The sequence below is a fragment of the Phyllopteryx taeniolatus genome, chromosome 10 (assembly GCF_024500385.1).
Source record: "Phyllopteryx taeniolatus isolate TA_2022b chromosome 10, UOR_Ptae_1.2, whole genome shotgun sequence".
In the NCBI taxonomy this organism is placed as follows: Eukaryota; Metazoa; Chordata; class Actinopteri; order Syngnathiformes; family Syngnathidae; genus Phyllopteryx; species Phyllopteryx taeniolatus.
The window spans coordinates 11,834,387-11,847,973 of NC_084511.1; the positions used below are offsets into that span (position 1 = coordinate 11,834,387).

General features: G+C 43.1%; 1 protein-coding gene across 3 annotated transcripts in view; it reads right to left on the bottom strand.

Annotated features, from left to right (window-relative positions):
• The window catches only part of frmpd1b (FERM and PDZ domain containing 1b), a 45,166-nt gene that overhangs the window by 25,561 nt on the left and 6,018 nt on the right, over nucleotides 1–13,587 (bottom strand). For all 3 annotated transcript variants that reach the window (XM_061786845.1, XM_061786842.1, XM_061786843.1), the window contains 4 exons: nucleotides 9,365–9,515; nucleotides 6,009–6,119; nucleotides 2,607–2,779; nucleotides 798–900 (listed from right to left, as the gene is read on the bottom strand). In XM_061786845.1, coding sequence (XP_061642829.1) covers nucleotides 798–900; nucleotides 2,607–2,779; nucleotides 6,009–6,115 — 383 coding nt within the window. In that variant the 5' untranslated portion in view covers nucleotides 6,116–6,119; nucleotides 9,365–9,515. The remainder of the gene's footprint in view (nucleotides 1–797; nucleotides 901–2,606; nucleotides 2,780–6,008; nucleotides 6,120–9,364; nucleotides 9,516–13,587) is intronic.

A 13,587-nucleotide genomic window follows, 5' to 3' on the forward strand; every position in this document is an offset into this window, starting at 1 on the left:
TTCCCCACCAATGAATTGGAAGATAGGCTGGCTGAAGTTCCGAAGCAAAAGAACCACAACACTATTATCAGCATTAGCTTCTAATAATATTGTTATAACAATGTTATAATAATGTTGTCCACGTGGGGGTGGGGGCTATTTGTGTTCGGCCATTTCATGCGCCATCATTCAAGTATTTTGGTGGCTTGGTGATGAAATGCTTTCTCCACCTATGAAAATGCAATGAAAACTCTTTGAGCGCTGGCTTTAAGTATGTGTGTGTGTGTGTGTGTGTGTGTGAGAGAGAGAGAGAGAGAGAGGTTAAAATATTGTAATATATAATAATATTACATTAGTTTTAGCTTCTGATAAACAACATAATTGTGCCGTGAAATGGGCGTGGGGGTGTTTGTGTTCCGCTATGTGTCCATGCGCCACAATAATACTTGTATTATCTTGGGCATTTGCTCATTTTCCACATTCTGGGCTCTGATTTTGCGAGTAGAAGCAAGTAACCAGCCAACGCGAACACTCGTCATTGAGCGAAGCGGAAGAGGAGACAGCGAATAGTCTTCAGGAATGCACCCGTGAGTTGCAGCCCACTGGTTGTCATTCTAATGAAAGCTGATCTACCATTAAGACACCAAGCAACTGTTTTAAATTATAGAATTATAATATGTCTCCTTGAAAGGAAGTTAAACAGCAACTGGGTGGCATTCAAAATCCATTGTAGCCGAACATAAAAGGAATGTAACGGGGGTGTCCCTATCCAAACGCAAACATTGCTGGATGGATGAAAGTGCTACTGCAGTTCTCACCTTAAGATGTTTTCCACCTGATCTGCGTTCAAATCCTCCAACACTGTGTCATTGATCTGCAACACTTGGTCCCCTGGGTAGAGTATCCCATCTGCAGGACTTTCTACACACATGTACACACCCAAAAAAATTGTAAACGTGTGCTTGCATGAAACAATCGTGGTTGCATATGTGGGCTAGTAGCTACTTTTAATACAGATTAACGGAGCTGTACCAACACAGAAGTCGACATCCACACACACACACACACACACACAATATGACACATATAGTTATAAACATGGCTGACTCAATAGCTCTCCAGGACGTCAGGGGTTACAGTTATGCTGGGTCTCTTCCAGCTCGGCTCAACACAGCTTTCTCTCGTTTTATTTTTACTCATTTGTCTTCAGGCAAGCGAGCACGACTGCGGCGCAGCCGTTTGGGCACACTACGCACACTTGCAACACAAAAACACACAGAGACCACATATGCGTAAATGCATACACCCACGCACTCCTGTCGCACGCCCCATCTGCCTGGCAAAGCCCCCTCTGCCCATGAGATGCAAGCAGTTTTGTACACGCAAGCACACATGTTGGCACACATTCAGGCTCACTCATGCTGCACAAGAGCACTCCCTTCCCCCGTTGAGCTTACGTGTCACTTCTGTTAATATCCTGATCTTTGCAGTTTTTGAAGAACCCTCCCTTCCTCTTTGTTTTGCCATGCGTCAAACTCATCCACAAATGTCTCTTAAAAGGCACACCCAGGTCAACATTACACTATTTCCTCAATTTCGCCGACACTATGGCCAAGATCTGTCTCATATCTTCTGTGTCCCTTGATCTGTCCCCTTTTATTCTGTCAGTTACCCTTTTAATTGGACAAGGAACCATATTTGATCATGTCAGTGGTGAGCCGTCAGGGCCAGCAAGGTCTTCTCTGCTGGCCTACGAACTTTAAGAAGCACTGACCTCCATTTAATTCTAATATTTCTTCCATGAAATTGTATTAATTTATTCCCAACAGTCTATTCTCTTAATTACATAGTGTTTCTCTTGGCTATACTGCTTCCAGTACGTGTATGTGGATGTTGGATTTTATTTTGTTCAACTTTAATCAGAGTTTAACCTCTATGTGCTGCCATCTGTCAATCTAATCTGCCCATGGCCTTCAGGATCAGTATTGCTGGCCTATGTAGTGTAACCAACTATGTAAGGAATCGGCCTGGTTCTTTAACCAATATGGTTTCAAAGTGACCTCACAGGGCCAGCTATCTGGCCCACAACAATCCCAGCATACACGTATTTCTATCCTCTGATTGGTTGGTCAGAGCAAAACTTGTTCCAGCCAACTAGCAAAACGCATTTGAAGCGATCTATACACATTAATACATTTAATAATCAGCATCTCTGGTGAGTATGATGTATTCTATTTACATTTGTATGTTACAAGTTATAAAGAGTTAACATGTTACTTGGGGCGTTAGTTAACATCCTGTGGGTCAGGACACGGACGCAAGTAGTACATCAGAATCTCTTTGCTTTGATTCGAAAAGCTGGCTAACCGAAAAGCGATTGAATTTGGAAAGGGTGAGCAGGTGTCACTGTTGTTCAGGCGGGCCCTCTGGCACCAAGCCCAGCAGCCTGAATGCCAAGAGAGTCAACGTGTGTGCGCAATTGTATGTGTGTGTATGCGTGCATGCTTGGGTGTGTGTGAGAGTGAGAGAAAGAGAGAGGGAGGTGGTGAACTGTACATAAAGCAGGTGGCCACTTAAAGAGACCAATGTGGACAACGTTGACACACTCTTTCGCAGACTCCACGTACCTGTGGCCACATCCCTGACCAGCAGGGGTGTGTTTGTGGTGAGGGTGAATCCATGTCCGGTACTTCGGTCCAGCACAGGATCCCTTGTGATCTGCAGTGACAGCTTGGCTTGATAATTCTGATTGGACAGGCTGTTGGAACGTTGAGGCCTCCCATCGCCAAGCAACCGCTCCCTTAGGGGGTTAAAGCGGGTGAGATGTTACATGTGGGAAACTGTAACAACTTAAGAGAGAGACTTTGGAGGGGGATCAAGGGGACACTGTAAGTGCACAGTTGAGCTATTATTAGATACAGTTATGCTAGTGAGGATAAGCGGTAAAGAAAATGGATGGATGAATGTTTTAGCCTGAAATCAATTAGCACATAATCTGTGTTCTAGTTTACACAAATGTGTTTGATGGGGTTGAGGTCAGGGATCTCAGGTTCTGTGCACTGGCATACAAAAAAAAGGACATACCCCAAACTGTTCCCACAAAGTTGGACGCATGGAATTTTCTAAAACCTCTTGTTAAAATGGAGAATTAAGATCAAATGGTTGATTGTTGGGCGGCACGGTGGCCAAATATATCTGCCTCACAGTCCTGAGGACCCGGGTTCAAATCTGGCCTCGCCTGTGTGGGTTTTTCGCGGGCATTCCGGTTTCCTCCCACATCCCAAAAACATGCATGGTAGGTTAATTGACAACTCTAAATTTCCCATAGGTGTGACTGTGAGTGCAAATGGTTGCTTGTTTGTATGTGCCCTGCGATTGGCTGGCAACCAGTTCAGAGTGTGCCCCGACTCCTGCCCGATGATAGCTGGGATAGGCTCCGGCACCCCCGCGACCTTAATGAGGACAAGTGGCTCAGAAAATAGATTGATGGATGGATGGTTCAGAGAATCTGGAGAAATCACTGCATGTAAGCGGCAAGGCCGAAAACCAACATTGAATCCCGTGACCTTCGATCCCTCAGGTGGCACTGCATCAAAAACCGACATCAATGTGTAAAGGATATCACCACATGGGCTCAGGAACACTTCAGAAAACCAATGTCAGTAAATACAGATCGGCACTACATCCCTAAGTGCAACTTGAAACTCTACTATGTAAAGCAAAAGCCATTTATCAACAACACCCAGAAACGTCGCCGGCTTCTCTGGGCCCGAGCTCATCTAAGATGGACTGATGCAAAGCGGAAAAGTGTTCTGTGGTCCGACGAGTCCACATTTCAAATAGTTTTTGTAAATTGTGGATGTCGTGTCCTCCGGGCCAAAGATGAAAAAAAAAATCCGGACTGTTATGGACGCAAAGTTCAACAGCCAGCATTTGTGATGGTATGGGGTTGTGTTAGTGCCAATGGCATTGGTAACTTACACATCTGTGAAGGCACTATTAATGCTGAAAGGTACATACAGGTTTTGGAGAAACATATGCTGCCATCCAAGCGACGTCTTTTTCATGGGCGCCCCTGCTTATTTCAGCAAGACAATGCCAAACCACATTCTGCATGTGTTACAACAGCGTGGCTTCGTAGTAAAAGAGTGCGGGTACTAGACTGGCCTGCCTGCAGTCCAGACCTGTCTCCCATTGAAAATGTGTGGTGCATTATCAAAATACGACAACGGAGACGCCAGACTGTTGAACAGCTGAAGCTGTACATCAAGCAAGAATGGGAACGAATTCCACCTACAAAACTTCAACATTTAGTGTCCTTAGTTCCCAAACGTTTATTAAATGTTGTTAAAAGAAAAGGTGATGTAACACAGTGGTAAACATGACCCTGTCCCAGATTTTTTGGAACGTGTTGCAGCCATAAAATTCTAAGTTAATGATTGAAATGATGTAAATTAATCTGTACGCAACCGTGTCTGACACGCTTCCTTTTGCACCAAAACATTACAGATATAAATTTTAACAAAACAGGCTTTTGCACATTTATTTAACCTACTGTAACTATTTTCACTCATTAATGCAACACACAGTATTTTCACTTAATGCATGCACACAGCTCCCGCGGGGTGAAGAAGAGTCAGGAGAGTTAATAGATTTGTTCGTTATTTTCAACAATAATGCTTAAAAATAACAGATGACGTGTGTCATGATCTGTGTTTTTGTTGACTTGCTTTTGATGATACTTTTGTCTCTTTGTCAAGGTTTCCTGTGTCACGTTCATGTCTTGTCTGCTTGTTTGGCTTTCGTCACCACCTGTTCTCCTCAGCCCTCTACATTGTGTCAAGCAATCAGCTCACTCCAGCCACTTGTCTTGTCCAGGAGTTCCTGATTGTCTCGTCAGCTTCTTGTATTTAGTTTGCTGCTTTCTTTCAGGCAGCACGGTGGGCGACTGGTTAGCACAGGTGCCTCACAGGTCTGAGGACCCGGGCCTCACCTGTGTGCAAGCCCCCCCGTGCCTATGTGTGTCTTCTCCGGGTACTCCGGTTTCCTCCCACATCCCAAAAACATGCACGGTAGGTTAATTGAAGACTCTAAATTGTCTGTTGGTATGAATGTGAGTGCGAATGGTTGTTTGTTTATATGTGCCCAGCGATTGGCTGGCAGCCAGTTCAGGGTGTACCCCGCCTCTCGCCCACAGTTAGCTGGGATAGGCTCCAGCATATCCATGACCCTAGTGAGGATAAGCGATGTAGAAAATGGACAGGTGGGTTTCTTTCATTCTTGGTCAGATCATCGTTGCTGTATGTCTCGTTTCTCTCTATGATTTCGGTTGTGGTGAGTACACCGCTAGTGTTTCTTTGTTACTTTGACCCTAGTTAGTTGAGACTTTTGTTAATTTGGTATTTAGATTTTTCTGTGGGCCTTGTTTGCCCCTTTTGTGTGTTTGGAAATAAACATTTTTTTGAGATGCATCCTTCCTTGCCTGCCTGCTTTGCTGCTTTGGGGTCCTACCTGTCGTAAACCGTAAAAACGTGGGGACATACCAATAGTATTTTGTGGATTTCTGGAAAAATATGAAATTGCCCATATTTGGACAAACAGGGATTCCGCCCTATGTGCAATAAATATCATTCATATTAGCATAGTATTTACTATACACTGTTATATTATTACCCATATTATACCTGTTAATTTCCACTCATTTTTTAAATGTGATTGTAGAATAGGCTTATTTTTAGGACATAAAACATGTAACACCTTAATTTTCAGACTTACTAACTAAATAGGTTCGTACGCCTTCCTGGCTATTACTACGTGACATCAAGGGAATTAATTTATACATTTATGATTTACTAATATAGTAATAATAATAGTTCATTTATGATTTATGTATAACAATACATGATCAACACACTTGCCACTTCCTCAGAAATGTCATGTGGCCTATGGAGACTAATGTTGCTTAACTGTGAAATATGAGTAACAGCAAGCTTGTGTTTTTACATTTCCCTAACTGGGACAAGTTGTACCTGCTCAGTGATTCTCGGGTGCGACGTATTATGGTTCCCACCACCTGCTGAACTCGACTCGCTCTCCGAGCTGGAGACCTGCTCCGACACCGCTCCTTCTCCTCCATTTATCTAAAGACACACAGATAAGGAAGGGTTTTGTTTCAGACACTGAGCCTACAGAAGTAGAACAAAACGTGTCAGAGGAAATAGCTTTGGAAGAAAAATCAGAGCGCAGATTCATCTCCATAATTACAATCTCATCCTCTAAGCCGTGTGTATTGTCGTCCTTGTGTGTGATGACTTATCAGATATGCGAAGAGTCAGGAGTGCAAGAGCAAATGAAGGAGATGAGAGGATTTGGGGACAGGGGTGGGGGTAGGGGTATGGCCTGCCAGAACATAGATTCACACAGATTCCCTGACCTGAAGACGCAATTAAACTTAACAATGAAAAATCAGAAATTAACGAAAATAACACCTAACAAACATGCTTCAATCTACATGTTAACAAGGATTGTGCAGTCACGCACTTCCTGTTTTGCTGTTCTTTAAACACCATGTCAGGCCATAATGACTGACCGAGGCCTAAGCGAAACCACGAGTAAGCAAAGCAGGCCGGTGATATAACCTTAATGTGGAAAGGAGTTCCCCACAGCTTTGCTGTTTTGTGCAGGCTCACATCTAAAAATATACTCTACGAAATCTAATACACGCTATTTTAGATGTGTACTGTACTTGTTGTTAGAACTATGGTTGAAAGGCATTTACACAGCGAGTTTGTGCAGCAAAATCAAATCTCTTTGTGGGTGTGAAGATATGAAACAGATTTGGTGCTGTTTTTCAGGTTCAGATGAGAAAAGCTGCTCACGTGGTTTGCAATGCACCTTTTCTTATTATTTCGCTCTGGTCCTGTTATACATGCCTTACATACTGTGAAAGGTAAATATTTGACCCACAAAGATGAGAAAGAATGGTGAACATTTGCAGAGGGTACATTTTGTTTGTCACATGTTTTTAGTTTTGGTTTTTGAAACATTTGTATATGAGAAGATTTTAAAATGGATATCTGGCCAGCAAATGGCAATATCCCTATGTGCATGAGAGCCAATAGTTTGTACTCTCTCTCTTATCTGATACTAGCATTCATCCTTCATCATTCCCAACCATTGTCCCGTGAGATCATCAGATGTGCTGCAGGGAAACTATCCAATTTCACTTAAAGCCAGCCCCACTCCGAGCGACACAACCTCTCTACACGGAAGTGGACAATCGCGAACGACATAAAGTTGGCAACTAACCTTCGCACACCAACCAACGCAACATCAAAAGAATGATCAAGAAACGTTTGGAAGCGCCACCTACATTATGTTATTGATTCACAGACATGGCACGAATGTCAAGGAAAAAAGCGGATAGCCCAGGCCACTGTACAGTGAACCAATCCTCTGTTATTTGGTTAAAAAAAAAAAAAAAAAAGTGTTCACTGGTTTTATCTCAGGTCAAAGCCATGTCTAATATAAAAATATGACTTTGGCGACATCTTTCGGCATCTTGAGGCAAAGGAACAATGTTGAAGTGATGGAATGAGCTAGATCATATATGTCAAACTCAAGCCCGGGGGCCAAATTTGGCCCACGATGTAATTATATTTGGCCCGCAAGACCATATCAAATGTGCATTAGAGCTGGCCCGCCAGTATATAGCACATGGGCCACTAATATTACAAATCCCAGAATGCTTTGCTAGTGTGTTGGCCCATCAGTCTAGACCGGCGAGCGCCCCTTTCCTTTCTGTTGCAGTCATTAGCAACTATGCTACCAGGCTCCTCGAGCAAATTTACACTTCCCTTTCCCAAAAATGGGCAAACGAAAGATGGAAAACGGTTAACTTCCAAGACAGGTGGGAGGCAGATTGTCTGTTCACTAAAGTAAAAGACAGACCTGTTTGACGTGTGCGGAGCAACGTGGCTGTAACCAAGAATATAATAATTTAATTAATGTTTTTTTTAATGCTCTTTATTAACTCCTAGGCAGGGACTGTTAATAGTTTGAACTTTGGATTTTTATTGAAGGACATTCTTATTTTTGGGGGTTGTTTTGTTGTTGGCCTTTGAAAAAAGATTTACATTGAAAAGAAAGGTAATTGGCCATAGATAAATAGAAGATGGAGAGACAGAAGAATTCCATCCATCCATTTTCTGAGCCGCTTCTCCTCACTAGGGTTGCGGGCGTGCTGGAGCTTATCCCAGCTATCATCGGGCAGGAGGCGGGGTACACCCTGAACTGGCTGCCAGCCAATCGCAGGGCACATATAAACAAACAATCATTCGCACTCACATTCACACCTACGGGCAATTTAGAGTCTCCAATTAACCTACCATGTATGTTTTTGGGATGTGTGAGGAAACCGGAGTGCCCGGAGAAAACCCACGCAGGCACGGGGAGAACATGCAAACTCCACACAGGTGGGGCTGGGGATTGAACCCTGGTCCTCAGAACTGTGAGGCAGATTTGTGTTTGACACCCCTGAGCTAGATGATGTACGGGACAGAATTTCTGATTGGTGTCAAGAAGCAGTCCTGGCTTCATTTTCATCTCAATTGCTGCTTGTGTGCCAGTGATGACGAGCCTCCCGCAGCAATACCATAGCATGCAGCGTAGGTTTGATCTTTAAGAGGATTAGAGACCTTCGATCCGTACGGGTCAACACTGGGAAGGGTGTCATTTTAGCACCTCCGTACTGAGGCCAATGGGCGAGGATGAGGAAGGATGAGCGAAGCTCCATCGCGGACAGCTACGCCCAAGGAAATGAGTGTAATTATTGACGTACCACCAAAGAACGGGGACTGGAAAACAACTTGGTCTCGTGTGTAAACGTGGATGTGTGCGTGTGTGTGTGTGTGCGTGTGTGTGTGCGTGCGTTACTGTATGTAGTGTTAGGTGAAGCAGGTCCTGCATGTATTTCATTTTCACTCTTTCCCTGTCTCTCACCCTCACACACTTGCCCTTGCCGAGTCAGGTAACCATCTCCAATGACTGTGAGCAGCAGCATTCTGGCATTTTATATCCATCCTCAGCACTCAGTCCAATGGTTTACAACCATATTTTTGTAATGTAACATGAGACATTTAGGACGTTATTCTGCTTGCGCAATAGTGTTAATGTTAAACCCAGAACTGGTTAGCCATTGACGTGTAGATGTTTTAGCAGAATCCGGAAAAAAAATTGTCATAAACATAGGGTAAACTTTCAAACAAGTGCTGACACAAGCATCTATGTGTATTCTATCAACGGAATAATCAAAACCAGATGGACATGTCCAGGGTCCCAACACAGTGCCCCGCTTAACTAGGAAGTGGGAGAAGGCGTGACTCACCGCGATGAAGCTTGCCTCTTTAGGACTCCACAACGCAAGCAGCCACTCGTCCTCTGAGACATCAGCTCTCCGGCCCTTCCAGGATTGGCTGAAAGGAGGTGGAGAGAGACCCTTGTGAGCATCGGTCCTGGTCCCTGTCTGGTGTAGCCACCTGTGACGAGCAGATTGCAAAGCTATCAGGGAGACCCGTCAAACGCGACAATCAGTGTCCACACGAGAAGCTGGTTAGAATGAAGAGTGAAACAATCTGTAATCAAATCTGATAGGCATCTGCATGTGACAGATGATTATATTCCAGTGCTCCAGATGATATTTTCAGGGTGAATCTTGAAAGTATGTCAAGCAAAGCAGATGTGAATCCAAACCAGCTATGTGGATGTGGTTTTCCAAGAGGCCCCTCCTCTGGTCCCCAAGGCTCTCGCTCTCTTTCTCTCTCTTTCACTCTGCCTATACCACAAATGGGGAGATGAGGCCCTCCATCCTCATCTGGTTGTCGAAATTAAAATTTCGTAGTGCCCAGTTCGGTTAACAGTTCTGACTGGCCCCGCTCTAAAGAGGACAGCCGAGTGTGGCGCGCACACAGAAAGGCTGCCAAGCAGACAGAAATCTTGGCCAGTAATAAAAGAGCTTTCATCATGAACATCAGGGGCGGATATGGCTGGAACCTAGAGCCAGCTTGGGGAGAAAATAAACATTTGGGGAATGCTCTGTTGTTGGCTGCGGCATTAAGTGAGACAGTGCATAACCACACATCAAAACCACCTAAAATTACACTTAAACGTTGACCTGCTTGACATTAACTGCTTCTGTTGGACTTTGTCAATCTGTGCAACACCTCCAATAAGCCCTTGGTTCCATTCACCACGCACTTTGAGGAGCCCCGTGTGTCCCAGGGAAAAGGCAGCAGAAGACCAACACAGACTGCAGGGTACATGAATAATACATGGGGCTAATGCAGCTAGCACAGCATCTGACCGCCTTCTTCTGCACACCATTGCCAAGGCAGGCAACAAGCGCAGAAAAGTACAAGGGACACTGGAAAGACGGATGGGGGTTGTAGAGGTGAAACGGGGAAATCGGAGACGGCTTTAAAGGGGGCTGAGAAAAGGGGACGGGGATAGTGAAAGAGTGGGTTCAAGAAAAGAAAAGAGAGAAAAGACAGGATATTGGAGGGGGTGCGGAGGGAGGGTGGATTTTAAAGAGGCCGAAGAGGGCAGCGGCAAAGAAATGCACGCTGAAGTGGATGAATAGAAGGAACAAAAGTAACTACAGTGCGTTGCGAGGGAATTGGCTTAAAAGGAGGAGTGGAGAATGTTGATGAGTGCAGCATTCCTAAGGCCAAACACAGACAGATGGCAAGACACTGATGTATTGTGTTCTTGTCGAATGAAAAAAAAGTCCTGTATTATTACCTCCACCAAGAAATTTTAGGATACCAGCTATCGTTTGTTAAGTTAGTTGAGCAGGACAGTGGTGCCTTGAGCTACGAGTTGGACCCCCCCAAAAAAACTTAACAAAGAATTTTGTAATGTGTTTTTCTATAAGGTAAATAACACTATAATATTGTACTTTATAAACCAGAGCAATAACGTAAGTAAATAGAATGTAAAGAATTAAATAGCTTGTGAGGATCATGATTTGACATATCAATTCATTGTGCTGCTCCTTCTGGTGTGCCCACCTTGGCCACAAGGGGGCAGTATAATACAGTCATACAGACAATAACGAAGAACCGCCACTACTCTGAATTACGAAATCAGCTGCATTGATATTGGTCCTTTTTAGCAGAGGATAAATATATCCCTGTGAGTCTTGTGATATTGTCTGTCTACATGTGTTGCTTAGCCGTTTGTTTTCAAATATCTGTTGCTTCACTGGTTATAAAACTACGAGGGACATTCCTAGGGCTAGCGGGGACATTGCTAGGGCAACGTTGTTTTAAATACACATGTAATTCTTTGTTTTATGTTAGTTTGACAGTAAATGTCAATAGTGGAATTAAACATGCTTTTTTGAAGATTTATTCACTAGCTGCAAAACTGTTGCTTATTGTTAAGTGAGTTGAGTTTTCTGCCACCATACAGCACTCGTATCTCAAGTTTGTGCTCGCAAGTCAAAGTATAAAATAGCTGCCAAAAAAGATTTGGTTTATTGCCCAGGACTGCTGTCAACAACGCAAATCTGAAACCATTTTACTGCTGTTGCTATGGTGACAATGTGGACTAGTGGATAGCATATCTGCCTCGCAGTTCTGGGGTTCAGGGTTAGAATTCAGCCTTCCTGTGTGGGGTTTGCATGTTCTCGCTGTGCTCATGTGGGGTTTCCACCCACATTCCCAAAACTTGCCAGTTAGATACAGTGAAGGCTCTAAATTCTCCTTGGGTGTGAATGTGATTGTGAATGGATGTTTGTCTATATGTGCCCTCAAATTGGCTGGTGTGCAGAATGTTACAGTGGCTTCAAATTTTTTCAATCATGTGCACAATACATTTGTTAAGAACAGTTAAGTTGTATGGAACTTTTAGGAACAATTCATTTGCATGCAATCTTTTAGAATTGTTTGGTTTTAACATTTATTTAGATATAATTTTTAAATCATTATTTAAGAAAACATTTTTATTGTCGTATATTTAAGTGCAGTGTCAATGTATTTGTATTTTTTTTGATGTGGTACTTTGTGTGAAAGGTTTGAGAACCAGTAGTATTAAAAAAAAAAAAAAAAAAAAAAGGTTAATGCATGTTAGTCCATATTTTTTGTATACAATTGAAACAACACTTGTTGTAAGCTCCAAGTATGACATTTCGGACTTACGAGTCATCTTGAATGCAGCATATGAAGGTATACAGTTTTGTGGCAATCTAAATCAGGATTGTTTGGACTTAGTGGAGATCTGCAAACGACAGTCTAGCGTTCGATGCATTTATATTTGTCGTCCCCCTTTCTTGCTTTAAATTCCCCACTTGTTTATCTCACATTTTATTTATAAAAGTTCAAAATCAAGGAGGAAAAGCTGGTGGGAGTCTGATGGTCTATTACTGCCATATCCCAATGTTCCCATGCAACAGCTCACTCTGCCCTGCAGCCTCCTCCAGTCTTCATTATGTGTTTGAGGTTACGACAGCCATCTCAATCCCTGTGTTGCAACGCCTGCATCTCATTCTTCCAAGACAATCCCCCACTCACAGCCCATTTTCCCACATAGTCTCTCTGTCTCTGACAAAACTGTCTGTTGTTCAGTGTTGTGGTCTGCTACGAGACACACATGCAGTTAACAGACGGTCCACTCTCTCCTGCTTATGAATAACCAACTTCAATTATTCAGTCAGCTGGCTGCACACACTGCTGTTAAAAACACACCACTTGCGTGGACAATACTCACAAGCTTTCACATGACAAGCAACAGGAAAAGAGCCTCCTTCCCTGACTAAACTGAAGCTTTATTTTGGAAAGGCAGCTATTGATGTCTTGTCCCAAATCTGTCCCACACACGTGCTGAATACAGCAGCAGCAGAGCAGACATCAATGTTTGTAGGCAAAATACTGGCTCACATTCATTCAGTCACACACACAAAAACACAACACGCTCTGCAGAAACATATGAATTTTGAATGACTGTAGGTGAGCATTCATAACAAAAATGTTTCATAAAAATGTCGTTTAAATCTAAGAGTAAATTGGGTATGAATGAGTTGAAGACCCAGAATGAAATATTTTGATTTGCACAAAATAACAAAATGGGAGTAGAACGAGATGTAATTACGATGTAGTTAATCTTACTTCTTTCAACTGACGGAGGTGAACTGCAGCAGCTTGCTCCTGTTTTCATTGTGTCATCTGTATTCATACTGTAAAGAGACCTAAAGAAAACAACTCAAACTTTTCTTCTGTGTGTCTCACATTTGTGCCTTTGAATACCTCAGCAACCACTTTAAGCTTTTCTGTGACATTTGCTCGATGTCATTGTCCCCTTATGAGCAGCTGATGTTCTCAAAGAGGTTCTATTATTTTATCACTGTTTTGTGCTTTGCTGACTGTCATATACAGCATCAGTCCCTAGACAAAACTGAAAACTTGACAACAGTTTCACTGTGAAGCTATACATAGAGATTAGCAGCCAGTAAAATTAATCAAAAGTTGCGACCTTCCTGTGTGGAGTTTCCATGTTTTCCCTGTGCTTGTGTCGATTTACTCCAGGTACTCCGGCTTCTTCCTTCATCCCACA